At 37.5% G+C, this 25,944-nt stretch overlaps 1 protein-coding gene across 11 annotated transcripts in view; it reads right to left on the bottom strand.

Annotated features, from left to right (window-relative positions):
- Nucleotides 1-892: 892 nt before the first annotated feature.
- TUT7 (terminal uridylyl transferase 7) overlaps nucleotides 893-25,944 on the bottom strand; it is a 74,829-nt gene continuing 49,777 nt past the window's right edge. For 3 of the 11 annotated variants that reach the window (XM_035303309.3, XM_035303316.3, XM_054255148.2), the window contains exons 20-28: nucleotides 25,794-25,907; nucleotides 25,546-25,623; nucleotides 24,776-24,953; nucleotides 21,249-21,296; nucleotides 20,915-21,006; nucleotides 18,965-19,080; nucleotides 17,137-17,462; nucleotides 15,079-15,152; nucleotides 14,419-14,711 (exon numbers count right to left, since the gene is read on the bottom strand). In XM_035303309.3, coding sequence (XP_035159200.1) covers nucleotides 14,565-14,711; nucleotides 15,079-15,152; nucleotides 17,137-17,462; nucleotides 18,965-19,080; nucleotides 20,915-21,006; nucleotides 21,249-21,296; nucleotides 24,776-24,953; nucleotides 25,546-25,623; nucleotides 25,794-25,907 — 1,173 coding nt within the window. In that variant the 3' untranslated portion in view covers nucleotides 14,419-14,564. Of the gene's footprint in view, nucleotides 1,683-2,770; nucleotides 4,075-14,064; nucleotides 14,712-14,875; nucleotides 15,153-17,136; nucleotides 17,463-18,964; nucleotides 19,081-20,914; nucleotides 21,007-21,248; nucleotides 21,297-24,775; nucleotides 24,954-25,545; nucleotides 25,624-25,793; nucleotides 25,908-25,944 lie in introns of those variants that run through there. The other 8 variants (XM_008996088.5, XM_078367256.1, XM_078367257.1 and 5 more) reach the window with 6 other exon arrangements.

The following is a 25,944-nucleotide window of genomic DNA, read 5'->3' as shown; positions in this document are numbered from 1 at the left end:
ATGAGCATATTATATTATCTCAGACTAGCCTCACAACTTTGAACTGAGTAGGGCAAAAGCACTGGCATGGTTGTTTTACAGATGCTGAAACTCAAGGATTTTAGTAGAGAACATTAGATACCATTGAAAAAATCTAGTCCCAAATTCTGATTCAGGATCCTGTGTATGTTTAACAGACTTCCTTCCTCCATTTAATACCCACTATTTAACAAAAACAAAAAAGAAAAAGAGAAAAACCCCACTATTCAGTTTTTAACTTGGTTAGTTGTTTGGCAAGTAAGCATTAATTCACATAATCTACTTTTTAGTTTCTAATAACTTGAAACTGGCACAAGTCCCCAAAAAAAGTCGGTATGTTAGAATAAATAATTTTCATGATTATTTAAGCAACATGTGAGCTTATCTCAGAGCAGCAGCTGTTCTATGGTGTCAAAATGAGGTGGGTGTGGAGTTACAAGCTGTAACACTTTTAGATTTCCACTAATATGTGACAGAACTTACAATAAGGAAGTTTCATCCTACAGTTCAGGCATTATGTTTCACAGTTCTAGACATTTAAGTGTTTTTCTGGTAAGACCTCACTTGATCATCACAACTCTGTTGAAAGCCAAGAATGGTTTCCATTTTATAGGAATGCAAACTGAACTGCCTGAGATTAGGGGACTGCCACACAGCTGGAGAAAGAGCTGGGCTAGACCTTGCCTAAATCTTGAGTTCCATTCAGTGGAAAGTCTGTGAAGTTCTTGACTGTTGCTGTCCAAATATGCCTACTTCCAAAGAAAAACCTACTGAAGGCTTTACAGTTTTACAGGGGTTAAATTCTGCTTTCAGTGTGTTGTGTTTGTATATTTTGGCCTGTAACACTGAACTACTGATGTATCTATCCAGGATCTTTTCCACTCAGAAAATTTTTTTTAATTAAAGCCATTTGACAAACATTTCAAGATGAAAAATACACTGAAGTTATTAAGAACATTTTTCTCACGTCTAGAAGAAGAAAACATTTAAAAAACATTTTTGCACACTGCTGATCCTGCACACATTGAGCAAGAGGTTTTTTGTTTGTTTGTTTTTGAGATGGAGCCTCACCCTGTCTCTGACGCTGGAGTGCAGTGGGCAATGGTACAATCTTGGCTCACTGTAACCTCCAGCTCCCAGGTTCAAGTGATTCTCTTGCCTCAGCCTCCCGAGTAGCTGAGATTACAGGCACCCACTACCAAGTCTAGCTAAGTTTTGTATTTTTAGTAGAGACGGGGTTTGGGCATGTTAGCCAGGCTGGTCTCGAACTCTTGACCTCAAGTGATTCGCCCACCTCAGCCTCACAAAGTGCTGCGATTACAGGTGTGAGCCACTGTGGCCAGCCAAGCAAGAGTTTTAAACACTGTAGACAGGGGCCACTGGACCCCTGCTATACAAAATATATTTCATATTTTTGTTTGTTCCTGAGAGAAGGTGTCAAGGAGAATCTTGGTAATGGGGTATTTGTGGGGCTTAAGACAGATAAGCCAGCTGCACTTGCAAGACAGCTAGGCCAATGTACTTAGCACAAGAGCAGATGTGTCAGTATCCCAGCTGGGGCAGCAAGATGGAGCTGTGACCACTTCCAAGGAAAGAATCAAGGGCAATCCATTTTCCAGCCTGCTGGCAAATTGCTCATTGTCCCATGGATCCAGTGCAAGAAACTGAAAATCAAACAAAAAACCCAGTATTTTGGGCAGAAGCTGCTATAGGGATCACAATAAAATGTAGGAAATTTTTAACATCCTTAAAGGGATACAAGAAAACGTAGTTTCTATGAAAAGGAAGATAATATAAGTAAACTAAAGACATGAGAGGTAAAGGAAGGTCAGTCAGGTAAGTTCTAGAAAATTAGAAGTGCAATGAGAAAATCCATATTGGAAACAGGAAGCAGCAGAATGACACTAAAAATTAAGCCAGTCATGTAGAGATTAAGCTTGAAAGTTTCCTAGCATGAAAAGTCACCGGATAGACTATTTCCAGATTGAGGTACTTTTCTTTCTGAATTATAGGGATAAACTGAAAAACACAAACACCCAGGCAGAAAAACAAAATCTATAAGAGAACAAAAATTAGCCTGGTCTTCTTAGACCTGTCTTCCACTATAATGCCAGAAAACAACAGAACAGCATCAGTGGGCTTTTCAAAGAAAAGTGTGACAAGCATTGTAAGCCTAGTCGACTTTCATGCATGAGTTAAAGAGAAGAAACCAGAAGAGGGGCAGCTGAGGACAGTCATGTAGAGCAGCCCTCAGCCCAGGTCGAGTCATTCATTAGTTTGCGTTCAAAATGAGGAAGGAACCATCACTATTTTTTCTACTATGGCTTCCAAATTCTGAAGTCCTTAATTTTGATATGACTCTTCTTTAGCTAGACTATCTTCAAATAATTTTTTTTTAAAAAGAAGAGCACATGTATATGCATCTTCTGAGTCCTCGAACATCCGGAATGCTTGCCCAGCAAGCACCCCTGCACCTCCCTGCCTACGAATTCCTCCACCTCAATCTGTGCCTTTTATAATAACAAATTTGTATGTTCCCAGAGCTTGGAACACACTGGATGTTAACACACACCAATGATTTGCACAAGTCAAAGGGAAATCTGTATACACTACTTTAGAGGAGTATATCTGTACTAGCCTTTCTTCTTTTTTGGTAAACTACTCTAATCATTCCCAGTGTCCTCACTCCTTGATCTATTTTTTCCCCCCAGGAAATTCAGGAATTTTTCACTAGAAAATAACATAGATAAAATTACAGGTTGAAATTCTGATTTTATTTCAAAATGATAAATAAACCAAGGCATGGTTTTGACCAGGTATTATGTCTGCAGGGCTTGTGAAGTTAGAGAAACAGTCCAGTCAGACCCAGAATGACACCAACCACGCTTGTGACTGGCAGAGATAACCTCTTTGATCTTCAGGAATTTTTAAAAGTTCTCCAAGGCCGGGCCTGGTGGCTCAAGCCTGTAATCCCAGCACTTTGGGAGGCTGAGGCGGGTAAATCACGAGGTCAAGAGATCGAGACAATCCTAGTTGACATGGTGAAACCCCGTCTCTACTAAAAATACAGAAAATTAGCTGGGTATGGTGGTGCGTGCCTGTAATCCCAGCTACTCAGGAGGCTGAGGCAGGAGAATTGCCTGAACCCAGGAAGCGGAGGTTGCGGTGAGCCGAGATCGTGCCATTGTACTCCAGCCTGGGTAACAAGAGCGAAACTGCGTCTCAAAAAAAAAAAAGTTCTCCATCCTAATTTCTGAATATCATAAAAAGTAAAAAGTACTTTCTTTTTATTTTTCCTTTGAAAATGTTTTTAGTGGCAAACAGGACTACTAGTTTTCCTTACTTCATTTTTATAAGCATAGTAGTTACATGTCAATTTACTTAAAATTAGAGAGGGAAAACCCGAGAGACCTGAGTAGCACTGCTCATCCACTGAAGGCCCCCATAAACAGGTACTCATATTCATGTTATCATGTCTACAAATAGCAATAAAATGATGTCTGTAAATCGGAAGTACAGCAGTAGCAGTTCATATATATTTGATATGCTTTCACACAAGGATTCAGTAAACAATAAATATAATTTCCCCTCTTCAAAACAAAAAAGGGATTTATAGGGGAAAAGGGTTAATTTACTTGGGGTTTCTCAGCACACCATTTTTAATGTGCTTTAAAAGAATTGAAAACCATGAAACTGTATTCATTGAATACTGGTCCATAGTTACATTTTTTCTTTTAACCTGGCTTAAAAACACACATCATGGCTTTCTATTAAAATCTTTAAATCTATGGGGATGTGTGGTAGATAAGACTATATTAAAATTTTTTCCTCATTAACAATTTCATTAAATTAAAAAAAAAGTCTGCCATTTCCCTTAAATGTTAAGTTGAAGCCTAATCTAAGCTGCTGTGTCCTGTAAAATGAGCCTAATTTTCCAAGTGAATGGGAATGCCTGAGCGGCCATTTAGAGTGTTGCATATTCCTTCCCTCATGATTCCTGCTGGGTCCTCTTCGCTGAGGCTTTTCCCTGAGTCATATATTTACTGGAAAGGCTACCTAGAGGAGGGGAAAAAACAAAACCCAATATAAATGAAACCAGCCTCACTTTATGACCAAAGCCATAAAATTACTTCTTATTGTTAATTAGTCACAAAAGCTTCATACTAGAATTGGTCACTTGTTTTGAATCAAGTAATAAGACTAGATAGTAAAAAGTATATACATACATGATCTATTAAATATAAGCTTAGTCAAAATTCTTTCTGAATGCAGACAAGTTCCTAGAGTGTTATCATTTTAATACATTTACATATTCACTATTTCCATGTTGGTACAGAGGACCAGAAACCTGAGGTTCTGCCTTGTATAATTCAGTATCTTCATTTGCAACCAAACAAAATAGACTGCAAAGAATTATCTGGCCAGAAATAAATATCTTAGATCATTTTCCTGTAGATATGAAGCTGTGGATGGTAATCATTGTAGCAATAACTTATTGGTATAAAAGGAAAAAAAGAAATTTATTATATTTACAGGTGGAGGACACAAATGAGGATTACTGATTTAAACCAATACCACAGAATAGTTACTACATTTTGTTCTGGAGTTGAACAAATAGATCAATGAAAAAAATGAAGAGACCTGAGAAATTCTTAAGTGATTATATGTAATGAAATACATAATGAAGACTGCATTTCAAACTAATGGGGGAAAGTATGAATTATACCATAACTGGTATTATGTCAAATAAGTAATTTTGGAGGGGGAAGAAGGGAGGTATTTCCTTCCTCAAATCATATCCTTCTTCTCTACCCATTTCAAAGTGAACTACAGAATTAAATGTAACTATAAGAAAGTCAGATTATAAGAAATAGTGAGTATTTAGATAATCCTAGGGTGGGGTAAGAAAGAATATCTTAAGTACACTACCATACGTAATGAACTTATAAGTCAAAAGAGAAAAGATGAACACCATCAGATAACTAGGTAATGAAAATATACAAAATAGAAAAAAATGGCATAAGCATATGAAAAAAATTCAATATCAAAGGTAATCAATGAAATACAAATTAAAACTATCAATTTTTGGTTACCAAATTATTAGAAGGAAGAAGATCAGGAGGAGGTGGATAGAAATGCTGCTAAATAAATATTCATAAAAACCTTATGAAAGTAAACAACTTAAAAGTCCAAAACTTACAACATGACCAAGTATATGAGGAACTACGCATATAACAGAAAATTAAGTACACACAGAGTAGTTCTCATAATATGAGAAAACAAGGTATAAAACTATATAAATAGCATTTTCAAAAACTAAAAAACACCCCACCAATCATGTACTTGGTGCCTCATTTTCTTTATCTGTAAAATGAGGACAATAATATCTGCCCTCTTGAAGTTATTGTGAAGATCAGCTGAATACATGCAAAGCAACTGGAAAGTACCTGGCACATAGAAAATGCCTAATAAACATTAACTAGTATTACATTAATGTAAAAAGACAGGAAAATTTTATCCCCAAAGCCTAAATAGTAGTTAATGTTAGAATGAAGGGAGTATAGGTGGTTTTTATTTTCTTCATTTTACTTAACAATACTTTCTAAATTTTCCATAGCAAACATATTAAGTACGCAAATAAAAACATTCCCTAAACACATCTTTTCAAAGCAGGACATCTTGATAATCAACTCACAACGCAAAATATCAGCCAAGGAATTCAGTAAGAAATTTCACTCAGGAAGAAACAAAGTACTCTATTGTTCTACCACTGTATTATTTGTGCCACAGAGTGTCTATTGGTCTATAGGCTCCCATCTTTGATATTGTGACCTGCACAAAGTATTGAGATAAAGCTTTTCAGCTGGGCAAGGTGACTCACGTCTGTAATCCTAGCACTTTGGGAGGCCAAGGCAGGGGGATAGCCTGAGTACAGCAGTTTGAGACCAGCCTGGGCAACACAGTGAAACCTCCTCTCTAAAATACCAAAAATATATATATATATATTAGTTGGGTGTGGTGGTATATACGCCTGTAGTCCCAGATACTCAGGAGGCTGAGGCAGAAGAATTGCTTAAACCCAGGAGGTGGAGGTGCAGTGAGCCAAGACTGTGTATTGTACTCCAGCCTGGGCAACAGAGCGAGACTCTGTCTCAAAAAAATAAAAAATAAAAAATAAAATAAAGCGGGGCGGGTAGCAGGCTTTTCACTAGAGGGAAAAAAGCTCAGATCACTACCTCATATTTTACACACACATAAACTATAGATGGATTAAAGATCTAAATAGAAAAAAAATTTTAAGTTGTTAGAAGAAAATAGAGATGCATATCTTTATGACCTCAGGTTACAAAAGAATTTCTTAAAGATGACACTAAATTATGAACCATGTGATGATGAAAACTAATTATGGAAAGTTAATAATTTGATTATCTCAAAATTAAAAACAATGTTGATACACACAAAAAATAAAACAAGATATACTGGAGGTAGACACTTGAAATTTTTTTTTTTGAGACAGAGTTTTGCTCTTGTTACCCAGGCTGGAGTGCAATGGCGCATTCTCAGCTCACCGCAACCTCCGCCTCCTGGGTTCAGGCAGTTCTCCTGCCTCAGCCTCCCGAGTAGCTGGGATTACAGGCACGCACCACCTTGCCCAGCTAATTTTTTGTATTTTTAGTAGAGATGGGGTTTCACTATGTTGACCAGGATGGTCTCGATCTGTTGACCTCGTGATCCACCCACCTCGGCCTCCCAAAGTGCTGGGATTACAGGAGTGAGCCACCGCGTCCGGCCCAACACTTGAAATTTATACAATAAAAGAGCAGTGTTCAGAATAAATGAAGAACCTTTAATTTAATTGAATTTTAATTAAATTTAATTTTCCTATTAATTTAAAAATTAATAGGAAAATAGGCAAATGATTTGGACAGACAATTCACAGAAGAGGAACTCCAAATGGCCAATAAATATGTAAAAAGGGCCTGTAATCCCAGCACTTTGGGAAGCTGAGGCTACTAAACTACCACCAAAAAAAATTACAACCAAAGTAGTTTTCATCCATCAGGTTTACAAAAATGAAAATTCTGACAAGAAATCAAGTATTTGGAAGGATATATAGAAGCAGGAGAATTGCTTGAACCTTGAAGGCAGAGGTTACAGTGAGCCGAGATCACACCACTGCACTCCAGCCTGGGAGACAGAGGGAGACTTTGTCTCAAAAAAAAAAGGTTGGGGGAGGCGGGGGGTGGACTAGAAGGATGTTTCTATGTATGTTTCTAGGGCTGAGAAGGGCATGACAGAGGAAATGAGCTTGGCAATGGTACTCAGGGCACTTCCACCACTTCAGGGACAGGTCTTTTATTAAAAAAAAAAAAAAAAAAAAAAAGATTAAGCCAGGCACAGTGGCCCATGCCTGTGAGCTACTTGGGAGGCTGAGGTGGGAAGACTTCCTGAGCCCAGAAGTTTGAGGCTGCAGTGAGCTTTGATTGTGCCACTGTACTCCTGCCTGGGTGACAGAGTGAAACCCCCTCTCTAAAAGAAAAAGAAAATTGAAAAACAGTGCCAATTCACTAGAAGGTAAGTTAGTTTTTGTTATACTACTACTTGTACCTGTTTCTGTTTTTCCAAAATGTTAAACACTTAGGTAAGTATAATACTAGCAGGTTTTTACTAAACTTACTAGTATTATATTTTTTACTTAGCATTTAAACATATAATCTACTATATCAGAAAAATCTTCGCTATACCTGAATATAAAATACTTGCATGTAAAAAAAAACAAAAGTACTAGAAATAACACATGAATGAATTTTTATATAATATAGAGGAATAACATGAAATTTATACAATTCGGTAAGCATGATTTGAAACTAGCAAAAGTTGGCTAGATCACACTATTAAAACAAACAGTCATCTGTATGGCAAACACATCTAAGTGAGGTTAAAAGAATAATAAATCTGGGCAGAATGGAGTGGCTCAAGCCTATAATCCCAGCACTTCTGGAAGCTGAGGAGGGTGGATCATCTGAGCCCAGAAATTCAAGACCAGCCTGGGCAACATGGCGAGACTCCCATCTCTACAAAAATAAAAAAAATTAAAAAACAGTTGAATGTGGTGTTACTCGCTTATGGTCCAAGCTACTTGGGAGACTGAGGTGGGAGAATTGCTTGAGAGTTCAAGGTTGTAGTAAGCTATAATTAAGCCACTGCCATCCAGCCTGGGTGACAGTGAGACCCTGTCAGGAATACTCCAATACAAAAGTACAAAGACATAAATATAAAGAAAGATGGATGAAATAATGTAAAAAAATGATAGAGTTCAATGGTAATTATAAATGCAAGCAGACGCATGCAAAATGAAAAGACTATCCCAATGAAGTCGGGGTATGGGAAACAATGTCACTGACTCTCTGGGATTGTCAACGATCACAATTTGGGAATATTGGCTTCACTCAAAATGTGCACACCTTTTAACCTATAATTCTTTTTTTTTTTTTTTTTTTTGGGACGGAGTTTCGCTCGTTACCCAGGCTGGAGTGCAATGGCGCGATCTCAGCTCACCGCAACCTCCGCCTCCTGGGTTCAGGCAATTCTCCTGCCTCAGCCTCCTGAGTAGCTGGGATTACAGGCACATGCCACCATGCCCAGCTAATTTTTTTTGTATTTTTAGTAGAGACGGAGTTTCACCATGTTGACCAGGATGGTCTCGATCTCTTAACCTCGTGATCCACCCGCCTCGGCCTCCCAAAGTGCTGGGATTACAGGCTTGAACCACCGCGCTGGCTTAACCTATAATTCTTATGAGTGGGAATTTATCCTGATGAAATGGACAAATATGCAAATATTCATTAGAGTGTTTTATACAAATGGTGCTCTTCCAACTTGGGTCCATGTGTTGCTGAGCCTAGCTGATGGCATGTAGGTAAGGATAGTTTATTTATTTTTATTTATTTTTTGAGATGGAGTCTCACTCTGTTGCCCAGCTGGAGCTCAGTGGCTCAATCTTGGCTCACTGCAACCTCCACCTCCCGGGTTCAAGTGATTCTTCTGCCTCAGCCTCCCGAGTAGCTGGGATTACAGGTGTACACCACAATACCCAACCAAATTTGTATTTTTAGAAGAGACAAGGTTTCACCACATTGGCCAGGCTGGTTTCGAACTCCCGACCTCAGGTGATCCACCTAACCCGGCATCCCAAATTGCTGGGATTACAGGCATGAGCCATGATGCCTGGCTGCAAGGATAGTTTTAAGAGATTCAATTTCTAGCTCCTCAACTTCCATATGTACTCTTTCTTAAAAATTATATGCCTGTGAATGCCTTTGTGGTCAAGGTTTAGGCTGGTTTTCAGGAATCATTCCAATTATTCTTTTTGTTTCTTTTTTTTTTGAGACGGAGTTTTGCTCTTGTTACCCAGGCTGGAGTGCAATGGCGCGATCTCAGCTCACCGCAACCTCTGCCTCCTGGGTTGGGTTCAGGCAATTCTCCTGCCTCAGCCTCCTGAGTAGCTGGGATTACAGGCACGCACCACCATGCCCAGCTAATTTTTTTTGTATTTTTAGTAGAGATGGGGTTTCACCATGTTGACCTGGATGGTCTCGATCTCTTGACCTCATGATCCACCCGCCTTGGCCTCCCAAAGTGCTGGGATTACAGGCTTGAGCCACCGCATCCAGCCCTCCAATTATTCTAACTCCCCTTTGACAATTATTCACCTACTTTACAAAAGAATTGAGTATCTCCTAACCAGTCAAATCTTACTGGAGTGTATTGCCATGAGGCAAAAACACCTGGGGAAGAGGAGAAACAAACAAAAGCTGGTATCTGTGGTGAATGTGAATGCCTCTAATAAAAATCCAAATTTTAGCTTTTACATTGATAGTGGATGATCATTACAAATAATTATTGATGATACATCACTCATTTTTGGTCATGTAATTAAGAGGGAATCATAATAATTGAATGGCACTGTTGTAATATATCTTGTATTCCCAAACTCTTAAAGTATTTCTATTATTTTTAACTTGCTATCATAAAGAATATTGGGTTTTTTCTATTTTATCAACTATAAAAATGAAAAAATTAGGGATAGAAAAGGAACAGTCTCACTCATGCAATAAATAATAATGACTCAAAGATACATGAATGTATAGGGAAAAATCCCATTTTTCTTAGTAAATAAAAGTTGTTTTCAGTATATAAACTTAAAAAGTAATTGTTAATTAAAATTTCTAACATTTGTTTTGATCAATTATATATTCTAATAATTGTGAAAACAATGTAGAAGATACTTTCATCCTTTGAGATTTAATAAAAAGCTTAAAAATTCAATTTATAGGCCGGGCATGGTGGCTCAAGCCTGTAATCCCAGCACTTTGGGAGGCCAAGGAGGGTGGATCACGAGGTTGAGAGATCGAGACCATCCTGGTCAACATGGTGAAACCCCGTCTCTACTAAAAATACAAAAAATTAGCTGGGCACAGTGACACGTGCCTGTAATCCCATCTACTCAGGAGACTGAGGCAGGAGAATTGCCTGAACCCAGGAGGCGGAGGTTGCGGTGAGCCAAGATCGCACCATTGCACTCCAGCCTGGGTAACAAACGTGAAACTCCATCTCAGAAAAAAAAAAAAAATTCAATTTATAGAAAATAGGGTCTAGCTTGTCACCCCTGTCATTTTTGTTGCAGATAAGCATGATAAGCTACTCAATAAAATACAAGAAAATACGTGTAATAAAAATATATCACCTCAGAAAGAAGTTCAAACAAACAAAATATATCATCTTATGCTTAAATTCTATAGAACAAGTACAACAAAAGAAATCAAGGGCAAAAGGGAAATGATATAACATTTCTATCTATTAAGGAAGAGCTGAGCTCTACATAAATGATGGTGGGTATGAAAAAGCAATGCTATTTATACTTCAGTTGATACATTTAAAGGCTGCTTTAAAAGTTTTATTTTAAAATGTCAATATTTACAGCCCCCCTCCCCCAAGAAATTACATGCTTTGCAACTACAATGAAAGACTTAGATATCAACTTTAAAAATATACAGGAATATATATAGGCTTTCAATATTTTGGGAGAGAATACGTAATCACAAGTTGTGAAGACAGTTGGTATATCAAATATGTGAAAACAGCCAGTCCATTAATAAGACATGATTAAATAAACAATGGTATATTAATACACTAGTATATCCAAAGGGTATAAACAAGAATGATCTATATTCACTAACACTGAGATCTCCCCATACTATTTTTTAAAGTATTTCTATTAAACTTATTATCATAAAGATAACTGTTTTTATTTAAATTTAATTTAATTTTTAAAATTTTTTTGAGATGGAGTTTCGCTGTTGTTACCCAGACTGCAGTGCAATGGCACGATCTCGGCTCGCCGCAACCTCCGCCTTCTGGGTTCAAGCAATTCTCCTGCCTCAGCCTCCCAAGTAGCTGGGACTACAGGTGCGCACCACCATGCCCAGCTAATTTTTGTATTTTTAGTAGAGATGGGGTTTCACCTTGTTGACCAGGATGGTCTCGATCTCTTGACCTCGTGATCCACCCGCCTCGGCCTCCCAAAGCTGGGATTATAGGCATGAGCCACTGCGCCCAGCCTTGTTTTTTTAAAATAGGGAGGCTTTAAAATTCTGATCAATGATAAAAGCTGTAAAAGAATACATTACTATGAGGGCGAAAATACATCTACCAATCTCTTACAGCATCTCAAATTTTTCAGATTTCAAGTCATAAGATTAAAATGGAATAAAAGAACAGACAGAGGTAGGTTTTCTTTTAAAGTAATTTTACCAAAAAAAAGGGTAGAAAGATTAAAGAATAGAAAAAAACATTAGTTTTCTTAGATTCTAATACTGAATAAATTGTCATACATAAACCAGAGTAATTAATGTAAGCACAAAAATCAGTAAACTATCACTGTGGTACCACAATCTCTGCATACTTTTGTTTTCTTAGAAATTTCCCTTATTTATTTGTCCTATAAGTTAGAAGAGATAAATTACAGCAAGTGTTTCTGTTAACCATAGTAACAAAGGGCAGTGATAATTTATTGAGTGATGAGATGTGTTAGATGCTGTGTTAAGTGCCTTATCTACGTGAAGTTAATCCTTACAATAGTCCTGTGAGGTTTTAGCACCAATTTACCAAAAAGGAAACTGAGGCACAGCGAGGTTGCATAACTTGACAAAGGTCACACAACTAGTAAATGGTTGGACTGGATTTCAAACTCAAGTGTCTCACTGTAAAACTCATGTTCTTGCCCATTCTCCTGCTTTGTCTTTTTATTCGTCCCAAGTAAATTCACTTGTAATAAAAAAAACCTACTGAATATCTAAGGCATTGTGTGTGGAGGGGGAGAAGTAACAACAAAGAGCAAGGACATTCATGGGACTTTCTATCTATTATGATGTCCTTTGGGAGTTAAGAACTATATGCAACCTAGAGGAAAGGATAGAGGTAGGTATCAGGAGAGGAAAGAGAACTTGACTGAGTGCCTACTATGGTTGGTACTTTAATCTTCTTAGCACCCTATGAGATAAATGGTGTTAACACCAATTTTATAGATGAGACATCTGGAGCTCAGAGAAACTACATCTCTTGCCTAAGGTCAATACACCATGTATGAGAAAAGGGGCTGTCCGTATCAACATGCTCTCTTGAGAAATTACAAGTGGGTTAAAGACATACTTAGTACTATGGAAGGGAAGAGCTGTTGGGAAATTAATACTACTTACAGGTGAGTTATACTTCACATTTATAACACCATAGATAATTTGGATACGTCTATCATGGATAACTAGACAGTTATATCATCTGTCATACACTTACTTGGAAGAGTCTAATGTATTGGATACGATAGATTTTAACCATCTTTCTGGTATAAAGTAACATAATTATTGCAATACATTTTTCCTGTAGTAAACACATTTTTTTCCAGTTGCTCAAAAGATTTATAAGTATTTAGATCTTTTACTCAGAAGATAATTACAGAAATCCTAACTTATTGTCAATGCCATTTCTAGGTATATGCCTAGCATCTATATTTCTCTCTCAATCTGAACAATGCTGGCACTGGAAGACTTGGTGATACCCTGAAGGAATAATACCACCACCAGGAACCTTTGCTCTGCTCTATATGCAGGCACTGTTCTAGGTACTTTTACATGGATTTTTCCCAACATCCCTGTCAGGTATTATTATTATCCCCTTTTTACACTGAGGAAAGTGAGGCATATGGAGGATAAGGCAGTCTCTCAGGATCACAAAGCTAGCAATCATACCAACACAGTCTTAAACACTATGCTATGTTATTCTCGGCAAAACGAACATCTTGGCTATTCAAGAATTAGCTTTTTCCTATATAAAATGTTTAGAGAGTATCTGTTCAAGGCTGAAGCTATGGCCAAGTGTGGCGGCTCATATCTATCATTTTAATAGTTTGGGAGGCCAAGGTGGGAGGATCACATGAGGTCAGGAGTTCAAAACCAGTCTGGGCAACACAGAGGGGACCACATCTCTACAAATTGGTAGGCTGGGGTGGGTTGGTTTCTAAGCGGCCACCTAGTCTCCACACAGTAGACATAATGAACCTTTTAAAATAGGATTCAGATAATATTACTCTTTGGCTTAAAACTCTACAATAGTCTCTCATTTCACTTGGGGGGGGCGGGGATGGACAACAAAACGGTCACTACCACTGCTGAAGGCGCTTCATAACCCAGATCCATCCACCCTCTGACTTCACCTCTACCACTCAACCCTCCTGCCTGTTCCACTCTTTTTTTTTTTTAATTTCTTTGTCTCTCAGGTTTCCAATCCTGCTCCACCCCTGCCACACTGCCTCACTAATACTGCACGACAACTCTGAGTTTACCAGTCTAATGCCAATTTCCCCTTAACTGGCCCCTTTGTTTCATTTGATTCTTTGCTTAAATGTTACTTTACCAGAGAGGCTGCCTATTTACCCCTTTTCTTGCTTTGTTATTTCTTCCTAGCATTTGCCACCACATGACATATTATCTCTGTATCTCTTTATTGTCTACCTCTTTTGAGAAGGATGCAGAGTAAATGAGAGAAGGGGATTTGGTTGTTCACTGCTGTATCTTCAGTGTTGAAGCCAGCATCCAGAACTTGGAAAGGGAGGGAAAGGCTGGATAACTATTTGTTGAAAGAATGAATAAATGAAGTAGCTGAGAAGTAAGAGTGGAGTTCAGGTTAAAAGTTACTTTTTTTCCCTTACTTTGTGTGTGGCAAACACTCTCCAGGAGGAGAAAACACTGCTGGCAAGACAGTAACAAGTTCAAAGCAGCAACAAAAAGCACAGGACTGGAACAAATAATTGAAGACTCTGGTTGCCACTCACAGGTGGTATAAACATCACTTGGAACATTTACAAAACACATAGGCCCATGCTTAACCACTGAAGAATTAGCTTTAGGAAATAAAGGTAGAGGATGGGCAACTGTGTGTTTTAAAGTTCCACCAAGTGATTCTGATGTCCAATCCCTGTGAAAAACACATATTCAGAGAGTCTCAGAAGGCATGTGGTAAAGTATGCAGTAAATAAAATAATACACATTTGTTTTTCTTTTAAAAACCCACATACCTGACTGGGGACTCAAAAATATTGTTGTTTTTTGTTTCTTTTTGTCTTCATGTAAAAGCACTGCCTAAAAAATGAAACAGACTGGTTTACAATATCGAAAAGAAGAGCATCTGAAACAGCCTTAAAACTGAAACCATATCCAAGGAGAGCTGAAATAAGGCATGTGGGTGGCAGAATTTTGCAAGTTAACTGAAAAGCGAGACCATATGCAGGAGTTCTGAAACAAGGCCCTGCCATCCAGTGCCCAGCAAGCCTCACCATGCACCGAACACACACAGCACAGACAAAAAGAGCGCTGCAGGTCAGCCAGAAGGAGGGCCCAGGCTGCCACCAGTGCCCAGGACCTGGCGCAGAGCTGAGAGCACTCAGGGAGCATCTCCTGAGTGAACAAATGATAGACATGCCTCCTTCTTCGTTTGAGCTAGGTTTACCTGAACAAATGGACCAGTTGGTCTCAAAGGGACAGGTGAGGGGGATCCAAACGTACAATCAGATTTACACATTCCTAAAAAAGAAATTAGCACTTTTTGTTCCAATTTAAATTGAAAGCAGTAGCCCTATTTTAAAACTTTCAGAGAGAGACTTTCTGTTAGTGTGTCAGAATCTCCACTCAGTACACTGTGTGGACAAAGAGGCAATATTTCTAAAGAAATAAGAGAAAGCAGTGTAATATTTAGACAGTAAGAAGGAGCTGATTATTTAACTGTCACCAAAGGAAATTCCCTCTATCTATCCCCATGCCTCCACTGGCATTTCACTTTTAAAATATGATGACTACTAACTATAGTATGTCAAGACTGCATTTTGAAGGGACCACATTTCTAGAGAAGTGCTTTTCCTTATGCTTGATAATCCACCTGCCACCAGGACTCCCCTTTCTTTTTGAGTTGCTGCTGCCCCCACAGGCTGCCAAAATCACTGGTTTAACTGCTGTGAGAACTTCCCTAGTAAACGACTTAAAACTTGCTGCTAGAGAGAAAAAATAAATTCATCAAGGCTGGGGCAAATTCTCTACTTTGTTGTACCAAAGTGGAAGACTGTAATAATGTTTCAGTCATGAGTAATCAACACAGGCCTTGAGTAATTTTGGGAATACTATTTAAAACTTACCTATACTATTTACAGTTTCCTTACCTGTAAAACTATGGATATTAATACCCCATTTAATCAAGCTATTGTGAAAATTAAATGAAATTATCTATGTAAAGCACTTAAAATAGTGCCTAACTCATAATGAATGCTCAATGAATGTTAGCAACTATTATGATTGCAGTTTCTTTTAAATACATTTTTCTCTTATAACAACAAAAGAAAATCACTTTATTCTGGTGTATGTTTATGTGAGCTAGCTAAAGCTGTATCTTTCATAAACATTTAAACCCTACTCTAAAAATAAGATAAAAATTTTTAAATATTTCTTTTCATATAAAGTTCCTTTAAAAAAGAATGAGTATGATCTAAAAATCTCCTGTCTTAAGAAAAGATACACTATATTGCTGAACATGATAAAATAAAATGGAAGAGAGGTATTCTTGTTCCAGGAACTATACACGTGGAGTATTTTAAGGAAACTGTGAAACAGCTCACATTTGATGCTGTCCACAAACATATATATAAAACTGAGGATAGCGACAGGATTAACTACTTTAATTTAAAAAAAAAATTACTTCCCAAAGATTTCTATGCTTATTAAATCTCATCACTTGCACTGTTCTGAGAAGGGAGAATGTAAATTGCTTTGTAAATCATTACTTATTATACACACACAAGATATTCTTACAGTTAGTAGTCTGTTAAAAAGGTGCCCACAATAGACATTTCACCCAGTTAGCAAAATGGCCAATTTGTATTTAACAACTCTAAGGGGCAAGGTTTGTGGATGGTGTTGTACTAATGACTGCTATAGATATTTTCTTCACCATAAGAATAATCATACTCACTTGTAGAAAATTGATATGACAAAATCTACAAAAAAAAAAATCTTCCATAATTCCCCTCTGCAGATACACCCACTGCTAACTGTGCAGCCTACTTCCTTTTGTTCCCTTTTCTATGCATGTGCTTGGGTGTGGCTCACCTGTGCACAGAGTATGGTGTCCTGAGATAACTCGAGCTACTGCCTCCCCCTATGATTTGACTTCACAACTACATACATTAAGTAGCAAAGCTCAAGTTGCAGCTTCTTTTCTGGTCACTGAGGCTACATTTGCAGGTACCAGGGATGACTACACTTTCACCTCACTAATAATCTTAGAAAAGTCCACCAAATGACTCTCATAAGACTCTAAATAAAGCCAGGAATAAGTATTTAAAATATATGAAGGATCAACATTAAAGGAGGGGGAAGGGATTTTATTTTCTTAAAAACAAAGTCTTTTTTGAGTAAATTATACTGATAAATAAAGATGACTAAAAGAGTAAAGAGCTCTAAAAATGAGATTTCCCTTGAGATGTTAGAGCGAGCATCAAGGTGTGATAGGTGTCCATACCTGAAGAGCCTTTAAACTGTGGGCATTCCTTTTTAATGTGCCCTTCTCTTCCACAAATAAAACAACGTTTTTCTCTTAAGTCTTTGTCATCCTGTCTCTTCCATTTTTCCACTGGTGGCCTGAGGATCTTCTCCCTCCCCAGGTCAGCAGCTGCCCGCACTGGCTTGGCTTTCTGAGGTGTGCACTGCGTGGGCTTATCTTCTTTTGTTGACACCTCCCTTTCTGTGTACTTGTTGTGAATTTCTTTGTCCTCCTTGCTTCTTTTTTCTTTGTTCTCAGGGTATCTTTGGTTCAGGGCATCTTCCTGATCTCGACGCCGTCTCACTCTGTGGAAAAATATCATATTAGTAGCAAAAAATCTAACCAGAAGCCTAACAAGTTATTAAGGCAATCCCAAATTATTAAGGCAATTCCAGACTTCAGAGGAATAGAAGGTATCAAAGGGAAAAGCGAGAACCTAAATGAAAAAGCATTTTCTCTATTAAGAAGCTCCCTCAGGGTTTATAAGTATTGCTTTTCATTTTCATTTTCAAAGTTGCTCTAGTGCTGAAAAACCAGTATCTGCAATTAGTGGTGGTTCCTTGGTTGAATGCCTACTTTGACACTGAGATAATGAAAGGCAAATCATCCTTGCAATGACTTCTTGAACGGCCTTTCTGGTGCATTAGCATTCTTTACTAGGCACTGGAAATTTGAGATGTGAAGGCTTAAATTCACAAAGGAACAATAGTTATGAGATTTATGTTCTTAAAATGTCAAAATCATTTCTCCCTTGTCCTAATAATCACTGATTTTTGAGTAATTAAAAAAAAAGAACTGAAAAAAAAGCTTATCAAATTCCAGATGGTAATCTAATTTGAGCACCATGTTTTTAAATGTTACTGTACCATTAAAAACACCATCACTACCACCCAAAACGTGTCCCAGGCAAGCAAGCAAAAACATGCCTCTCTTGCCTCTCCATAAATACCACCAGAAGAAAGCATGGTGATCAAACTGCGTGGCTTACCTCCTCACAGCAATTATTAAGGGTTAAGTGGAATACAAACAAAGAGTGCTAAAATCCAGTGAATTGTTTGTGAATATAAATCCCAACATTCTGAACAGTTACTGTATGTAACTGAGATCCGGAAGGAACTCATTTGACTGTTCACTGACTGACATGATTCTGAACTTCTCACTACTGTAAAAAGGAAGAAGTTTTGTTTCCTCTTTTCTTCTTCCGTCCCAGTCAGAGAGGCGAATTAATGGTTAGAGCCATGACCAAAATTAGGAAAGGGGATCTGGCCCTGAAGACTGTAGCCTGTACACCAGAGTCAACCCTAGTCATCTGCACTTAAAGTCATGGGTTTTTGTTTTTGTTTTTTTGTTTTGAGACATAGTCTTGCTCTGTTGCCCAGGCTGGAGTGCAATGGCGCAATCTTGGCTCACTGTAACCTCTGCCTCCTGGGTTCAAGCAATTCTTTTGCCTCAGCCTTGCAAGTACCTGGGATTACAGGTGCCTGCCACCATGCTTGGCTAATTTTTGTATTTTTTAGTAAAGATGGGGTTTTACCATGTTTGTCAGGCTGGTCTCAAACTCCTGTCTTCAGATCATCCAATGCCTTGGACTCCCAAAGTGCTGAGATTACAGGTGTGAGTCACCACGCCTGGCCTAAATTCATGTTTTAAATTACTTAATTTCATTAAAAAATAAAATACCTTAAATGTAACTGAAAACTGCTGGATTTCACACAAGTGTATTTCTTTGTTATAATAGTACCTTAATTAAAAATTGGGATAATAAGAAAATAAAAACACAACCACTCCTTTTTGAACATTTACTTACTTTCTCCTCATAGGACAGTCTTTCATGAAGTGTCCGATTTTCCCACAAATTCGACAACATCTATCATTTGGGGCCAGCTCTCCTTCAGTTAACACATCTGGATCAAAAAAATACTCCTGGAAGAACATAGATATATAAAAGCCTGAACTATTCATGTGAGATAGGAACACAAAAATAACCACATATTAAATGGTAATCTTAGAATTCAATGCTGATATATCATCACTTTTAATAAATATTATTTATACTGCTTAATTCCAAACAAAATCTAAAACCATCAAGGTCTAACTCAGGATAGTTTTAACTAAATCCATTTTTGTTTTAGTCATGCAGACCACTGCTGAGCCCTAATCTTAAAGGTTTAAGCACACTTCTAAAGAAGTGGATTACATATCCCTACGAGTCAGCTTCCCCAGGATGTGGGAGGGAGCTGAGGCCAGGTACAAAGGCTTTGTCTCCACATGAAATGAAAAGACTAAAACCTAATGAATTAAGAAACATAATCTGCATCACACAGATTATACTGAAGAAAAGAAAAAAGCTACGTGTTGCTGCTTTGCTTAGTTGTGGCTTCTGAAGGAAAAATAACAGAACAAAAAGACAATGGTCTAGCCTCTAGCCTCTTTGTACTAAAATTAAGGTGGAAGGAGGCCAGCAACATCAGCATCACCAGGGAAAAGCTGTCACTGGAAAAAGCAGTCGTGAGCCTGATCCTAGACCTGCTGAATCAGAATCTGCATTTTAACAAAATCCTCAGGTGATTTGTTTGAGCAAGTTTCAGAAGCACTGGTGTAGAAGCTACATCGATATCTAGCAAAAACCAGATGTACAGATGTAATCAAACACTGAATGTGCCTATGCAGCAATATACTTATGTTCAAATAAAAAAGTCTTTGCTGGGAGGAGAGAGGGAAGAGGAGGAGAGTTGGTCAAAGGGTACAAAGCTTCAGATAGACAGGAGGAGTAAGTTTTGAGATCTATTGCACAGCAGGGTGACTATAGTGAATAACAGTATATATTTCAAAATAAGAGTAAATGTAAAATGCCTCCCATAAAAAATGGTGAGGTGATATATGTTAATTACATGTTGATTTCATCATTCCATACACATGTATCAAAACACCACATTGTGCTCCATAAATTATGTCAATTAAAAATAATATTAATTAAAAAGCCTTCATAAGGAAATTAATGCAGAAAAACATAACTTTATTCTTAACAAAATCAACTAGTCCCTAACCATTTTCCTCTTACTGAAATTATTTTTTTGACATAATTTTGCTTTGTTTTCAATAAATGTGGTCCCTTAAAATCCCGAGTATCAAGTTATATGAGAAGAGATAGCTGTCTGGTACAGGTAGCACCGTCATCCCCCTAGTCAGAGTAGAAGATTTGCTACTTTTTGCTAGCAGATTGGAATATCTAGATTCTAGATACGTACAAACTGGGCTTGGCCAAGGCTGGCATCAAGCCGAATGCTGGCAGAAAAGCAATGCACCTATGAAGGTTAGCATAGATAACCAGAAGAAAAAAGGTATCAAAGAGGAAAATTTATTAAATTTAATAAATTTAAATCCAGCTTCTCTATTAGGAAACCACCTCAGGGGTTAGAGTGTAGCTTTCCTTTCTTTTTTTTTTTCAAAGCTGCTCTAGTGCTGGCATGAGTTTCCCTGGTGCATGTTACCAAGGAAAAGCAGCAAAAGGAAAATAGGAATTTTTCCACCCAAACTCCACTTCTAGCTATTTCTCTCTATTCTGATGGCCTCTACCCAGGGATGTCTAAAAAAAAAGAAGGGAGGGGGGCCCTCTGGGAACTATTTTGTGCTACGATCATTTATTTTAGCTAGACTTACCAGACTTTCTAAGTATTTAAGTAATGAAGTAATGTGTACAAATTAGGCACTTTAATTAATTAACTATTTTTTTTTGGTATTTCCAATAGACACTTACCATTTTTGAGGGGTAGTCCTTTGGAAATCCCTTGACAGGAATACCAAATACTCTTCTACCATTGATAAAAGCCTTCATTATAAAATTTGTCACTAAAAAGAAGAGTGAGAACTCAATCAGATGGGTTAAAAGGAAAAGAGATTGTATTACAACTGACAAACTACCTGGGCCTGGTGGTGCCTGTTATTCTAGCACTCTGGGAGGCCAAGGTAGGAGGATCGCCTGAGCCCAGGAATCTGAGACCAGCCTGGGCGACAAAACCCAAGACCCTGTGTCTATTATAAAAGTAAATAAATAAAATAAAAAGTAAAATTGGCAAAACAAAGTTACTTACTTTTCCTTGACAATCCAGCTCCAAGATTATGATTCAAATCAAAAGGATCTATGTAAAAAAAATTTAAGAGCAAATAAGGTAATCAAATAGGAAATGCCACCATTCATCCAATAAGTAAAGTTCATAAAACAAGACAAGAATATCACCTACTTTGCTTATCATTAATAAAAGTTTTAAATTCACATCATAGAAAAGAAGTACAAAAACAAGTTTTAAATGACACCTTTTAAATGAGCTTAAAAGTTATAATAAAACTAAGCAATACATATTCCTAAACATAAGGCAAGTTTTTCTACTAAAGTGTTCATCAGAATAGAGGGAACTGCTTTATATTTAAATCATTATAAAGCTTTTCATGTTATGACTGGCTGCCTGTTTTTGAACAAAATACTGTTTGCAGAAGGCACATTAGCCTGATATTACTTAATGACATTAGTTTTGGATGTATATAGAAGTTACAAAAATATTTAAAACATTTTAGCACTAAATGTTACCATTATGTAACAAGTTTCTGAAAGATCACTTTAGAAAATAATTCATAATGGAGATTACAAAATACACTTATAAGATAAATTAAAACACACAGATATATACATCTGTCCCAACAGCATGCCATTGGCTACCTGGATCTTGGGATACAATTTCCAATAAAGGCTTAATATAGACTCTCATTTGATCTTCTATGTCTGCATCTCAAACATCTTAGATAGCTGTATATATGATGTGCTTTGGAATACTGTTTGTTAAATAGCTCAGAAAACAGTAGGAACGATGAAAACAATGCTGATGTCAAAGATGTACGTGAGGTCTGAATAAACTGTTTCATGAAATAACTAGGGTTAAAAGCACTATTTCTAAATCCAAAAACTGTTTTATAAGTGATCTAAAATAATATACAACCATAATGATTCATAATTTAGACATTATGGTATAGATATTTAACTTCTATTCTTCACATCCCTAAAACAATATTCAAGAAGGCAAAGAAAAAACAGTGGTCCTTTCTTCTGAAATCCTCTTATTGAGAAAATGAAGGATTGCATGGATATGGTATACACAAGAAAAGTAAAGAAGTAAAAAGAGGCATCTTCCACTTGCCAGTTACACTTCTAGGGAACAGTAACTGAGGTGTACCATACTGAGATTAAGACTAACAGTTTAGTGAAGTATAGGACCCTTCCTTCAGCTTAACCCTACAATAATAATTGCTTTGAGAAGGTTACCTTCATCAGTTTGGTCATGCTTTCTTCAAGTGATTTTTTGTGTGTATGTGTATTTCTGGTTTTGCTTGGTATAGTGGAGATACTACAACATTAGCTACTGTACAGTTAAAAAAACTATTACTGGCTGGGTGCAGTGGCTCATGCTTGTAATCTCAGCACTTTGGGAGGCTGAGGTGGGCGAATCACCTGAGGTAAGGAGTTCGAGACAGCCTGGCCAACATGGCAAAACACCATCTCTACTTAAAAAACAAAAATTAGCCAAGTGTGGTGGCATGCGCCTGTAATCCCAGCTATTCTGGAAGCTGAGACAGGAGAACACAGGAGGGTGAACCCACGAGGTGGAGGTTGCAGTGAGCTCAGATTGTACCACTACACTCTAGCCTGGGTGACACAGTGAGACTCCACCTCCCCAAAAAACAAAAACAAACTACTACTATCACCACTGAAATATCTCAATTCTATAATAGCTGGTTTTATGATTATGAAGTCTTCTTTTTAGTTTAGCCTATTATTAACAGCTCATCTGAAAGTAATGTAAAAATAAGAAGCAAAAAATAATAAACCTTTAAAACATAAAAAAGAATACATTAGGCCGGGCACAGTGGCTCACACCTGTAATCCCAGCACTTTGGGAAGCCAAGGTGGGCAGATCACGAGGTCAGGAGTTCGAGACCAGCCTGGCCAACATGGTGAAACCCCGTTTCTACTAAAGAAACAAAAAATTAGCCCGGCGTGGTAACGTGAGCCTGTAATCCCAGCTACTCGGGAGGCTAAGGCAGGAGAATTGCTTGAACCTGGGAGGCAGAGGTTGAAGTGAGCCAAGATTGCACCATTGTACTCCAGCCTGCAAGACAGAGCAAGACTGTCTCAAGGAAAATAATAATAATAAGTGACAGACCATAAGAACTGCAGTGATAATGACAAGGAATAAATCAAAAGTTCTATGTGTTCGACATATGAGATCTTTATTTATTTATTTATTATGAGACGGAGTTTTGCTCGTTACCCAGGCTGGAGTGCAATGGCACGATCTCGGCTCACCACAACCTCCGCCTCCTGGGTTCAGGCAATTCTCCTGCCTCAGCCTCCTGAGTAGCTGGGATTACAGGCACGCGCCACCATGCCCAGCTAATTTTTTGTATTTTTAGTAGAGACGGGGTTTCACCATGTTGACCAGATGGTCTCGATCTGTTGACCTCGTGATCCACCCGCCTCGGCCTCCCAAAGTGCTGGGATTACAGGCATGAGTCACCGCGCCCGGCGACATATGAGATCTTTAAAACGTCAAAACTATGTCTGTAACCCATGGTGATATGAGTTTCATTTTACAAAAAGTTCACTGTATTTTAATATTACCAATAGGCAGAAATAATAATAAAACCACAACTTAGAAAAGTACATATTATTTAAGTGATACAAATATTAAAAATTTTAAATTTAAAAATCTTATTAAAATTAACAAAATATTTCTTAGCCATTTCTCAGCTTAAGCATTTAAATTCCATTTTGTCTTAAAATTAGAATCCCACAAATTGGAAATAAACAATCAACTATTAGCATCAATGACTCCAATAGACCACTATATTCAATAGAAAAAGAAAAGGCAGCTGGGCACAGTGGCTCATGCCTGTAATCCTAGCACTTTGGGAGGCCAAGGCTGGTGGATCACGGGAGGTCAGGAGTTTGAGACCAGCCTGGCCAACATGGTGAAACCTCATCTCTGCTAAAAATACAAAAAATTAGCCCAGTGTGGTGGTGGGTGCCTGTAATCCCAGGTACTCAGGAGGCTGAGGCAGGAGAATTGCTTGAACCTGGGAGGCATATATTGCAGTGAGCCGAGATAGCCTCGGTAACAAGAGCAAAACTCCATTAAAAAAAAATAAAAATAGAAAAATAGAAAAAGAAAAGGCTTCCATATGGTCAAAATAAATGCCAAAATTTATATATTATTACTTATCGGTGAACTCCATCAATAGGTAATGAAGATCTTGAAAATTCACTTAGTGGCACTCTTCAAACTCTCAAATCAGAGAGTTGTAAAAGTACCACTTTCTTGAAGCTGCTTTATCACTACTGCTGCCTTATTCTTCAGTATGTGTCTAACAAAAGTAAAAGACTGTGACAAGGTGAAAAGGCTTCAGTCATTTAAAAACAAATCTTTAGCCTGGAAAGAAACAAGTTGGCCTGGGGTGGACAATGAGGCTGGGGCACTGCACACCCCAAGCAGCTGCAAGGAGGAAGAACAATGTCCTTATAATTCAAGCTCTACAGTCTATTCAACTTCAAGTTTAATTTTATTTGTACCTTCAATAACAATGTATTTTGAGGTCCACTGTTTCTTAAAAGTTGTAAGCAGACTTTTTCTCCTGATGCTAATAACATGTTCTTTAAAATCAAATTCCTCTGTGTAGAAACGAAGAAGGCCCAACCATAGCTGCCCAACAGATTCTGTATTTTTCCCATATTCTGGCCAATAAGTAGGCTAGAAATAAAAGGGAACAAGGGACACCATGGTCTTTAGTAAAGTGTTAATATCAATATTCATTTGTATCTTAGGGAGTAAATTTGGATTTATTTCTAATTAAGTAGAGTTTAATTATACAACTTTTCTTATTTAAAAATATCATTTACATCAGCTTATTAATCTCTATGACTTAGAAATGGGAACAGCTCAGAGTTTTCAGTGTGAAGTCTCAGAACATTTAGTTGGAGGATCCAGAAATAGATTCTAAGAGCCTTGGTAATGCGTAGGTTATTTCGTATCTTTAGTTCAACGAGTCTTTCTAAACTCTAGGTACAAAGCCACAGAACAAATATTCATTCACTTGAAATAGAGTTACTTAACCACTTGGAATTATTAGGCATTAAAGAAATACTGGATATAGTCCCTAGAAATTCATTTGGCTTAGTAAAAATATTCTCACATCAAAGAAAACATCTGTAAACACTACTTTTTTTTTTTAAAACTATCATAATATAAATACAACAAGCAATAAAATAGCTGTTGACTACACTGTAGTATAGCTAATTTTTAGTCAAGGATATAGGAAAATCTTTACTCTTAAAATACGTACCAGTTCATCTATTTGATCAAAAAAATAAATATTCCAGCCATCAACAAATATTTCAGGTTTCTTTTCACCTTTGTATATCTGAAATTAATTTTTAAACTATTAGTATGGATTACAAACTTAATGCATGGATACAAAAACTTCTAGAAAAATAGGTATAACTTTACAGAACTGCAGAATTTTAGAGCAGGAGAAAGGCTGAGAGATCACCCAGTGTTCCAGGTAAGAAATAAAATTTCATTCACTAATACCTCTTGAAGAATAGGAATGACTGGTGGATTCCTCTGCTGGAGAAAATATAGCACCATAAGAGTATATGCATATGATGATAAGCTGCCTCTAGATGCATCACCAATATCGCACATCTAGACAGAAGGAAAACAAAGAACGAAGGAAAGGTCA

This window comes from Callithrix jacchus, chromosome 1 (assembly GCF_049354715.1).
Source record: "Callithrix jacchus isolate 240 chromosome 1, calJac240_pri, whole genome shotgun sequence".
In the NCBI taxonomy this organism is placed as follows: Eukaryota; Metazoa; Chordata; class Mammalia; order Primates; family Cebidae; genus Callithrix; species Callithrix jacchus.
The sequence above is the reverse complement of the archived record's forward strand: the minus strand, read 5'-3'. Positions and strand labels throughout refer to the sequence as shown.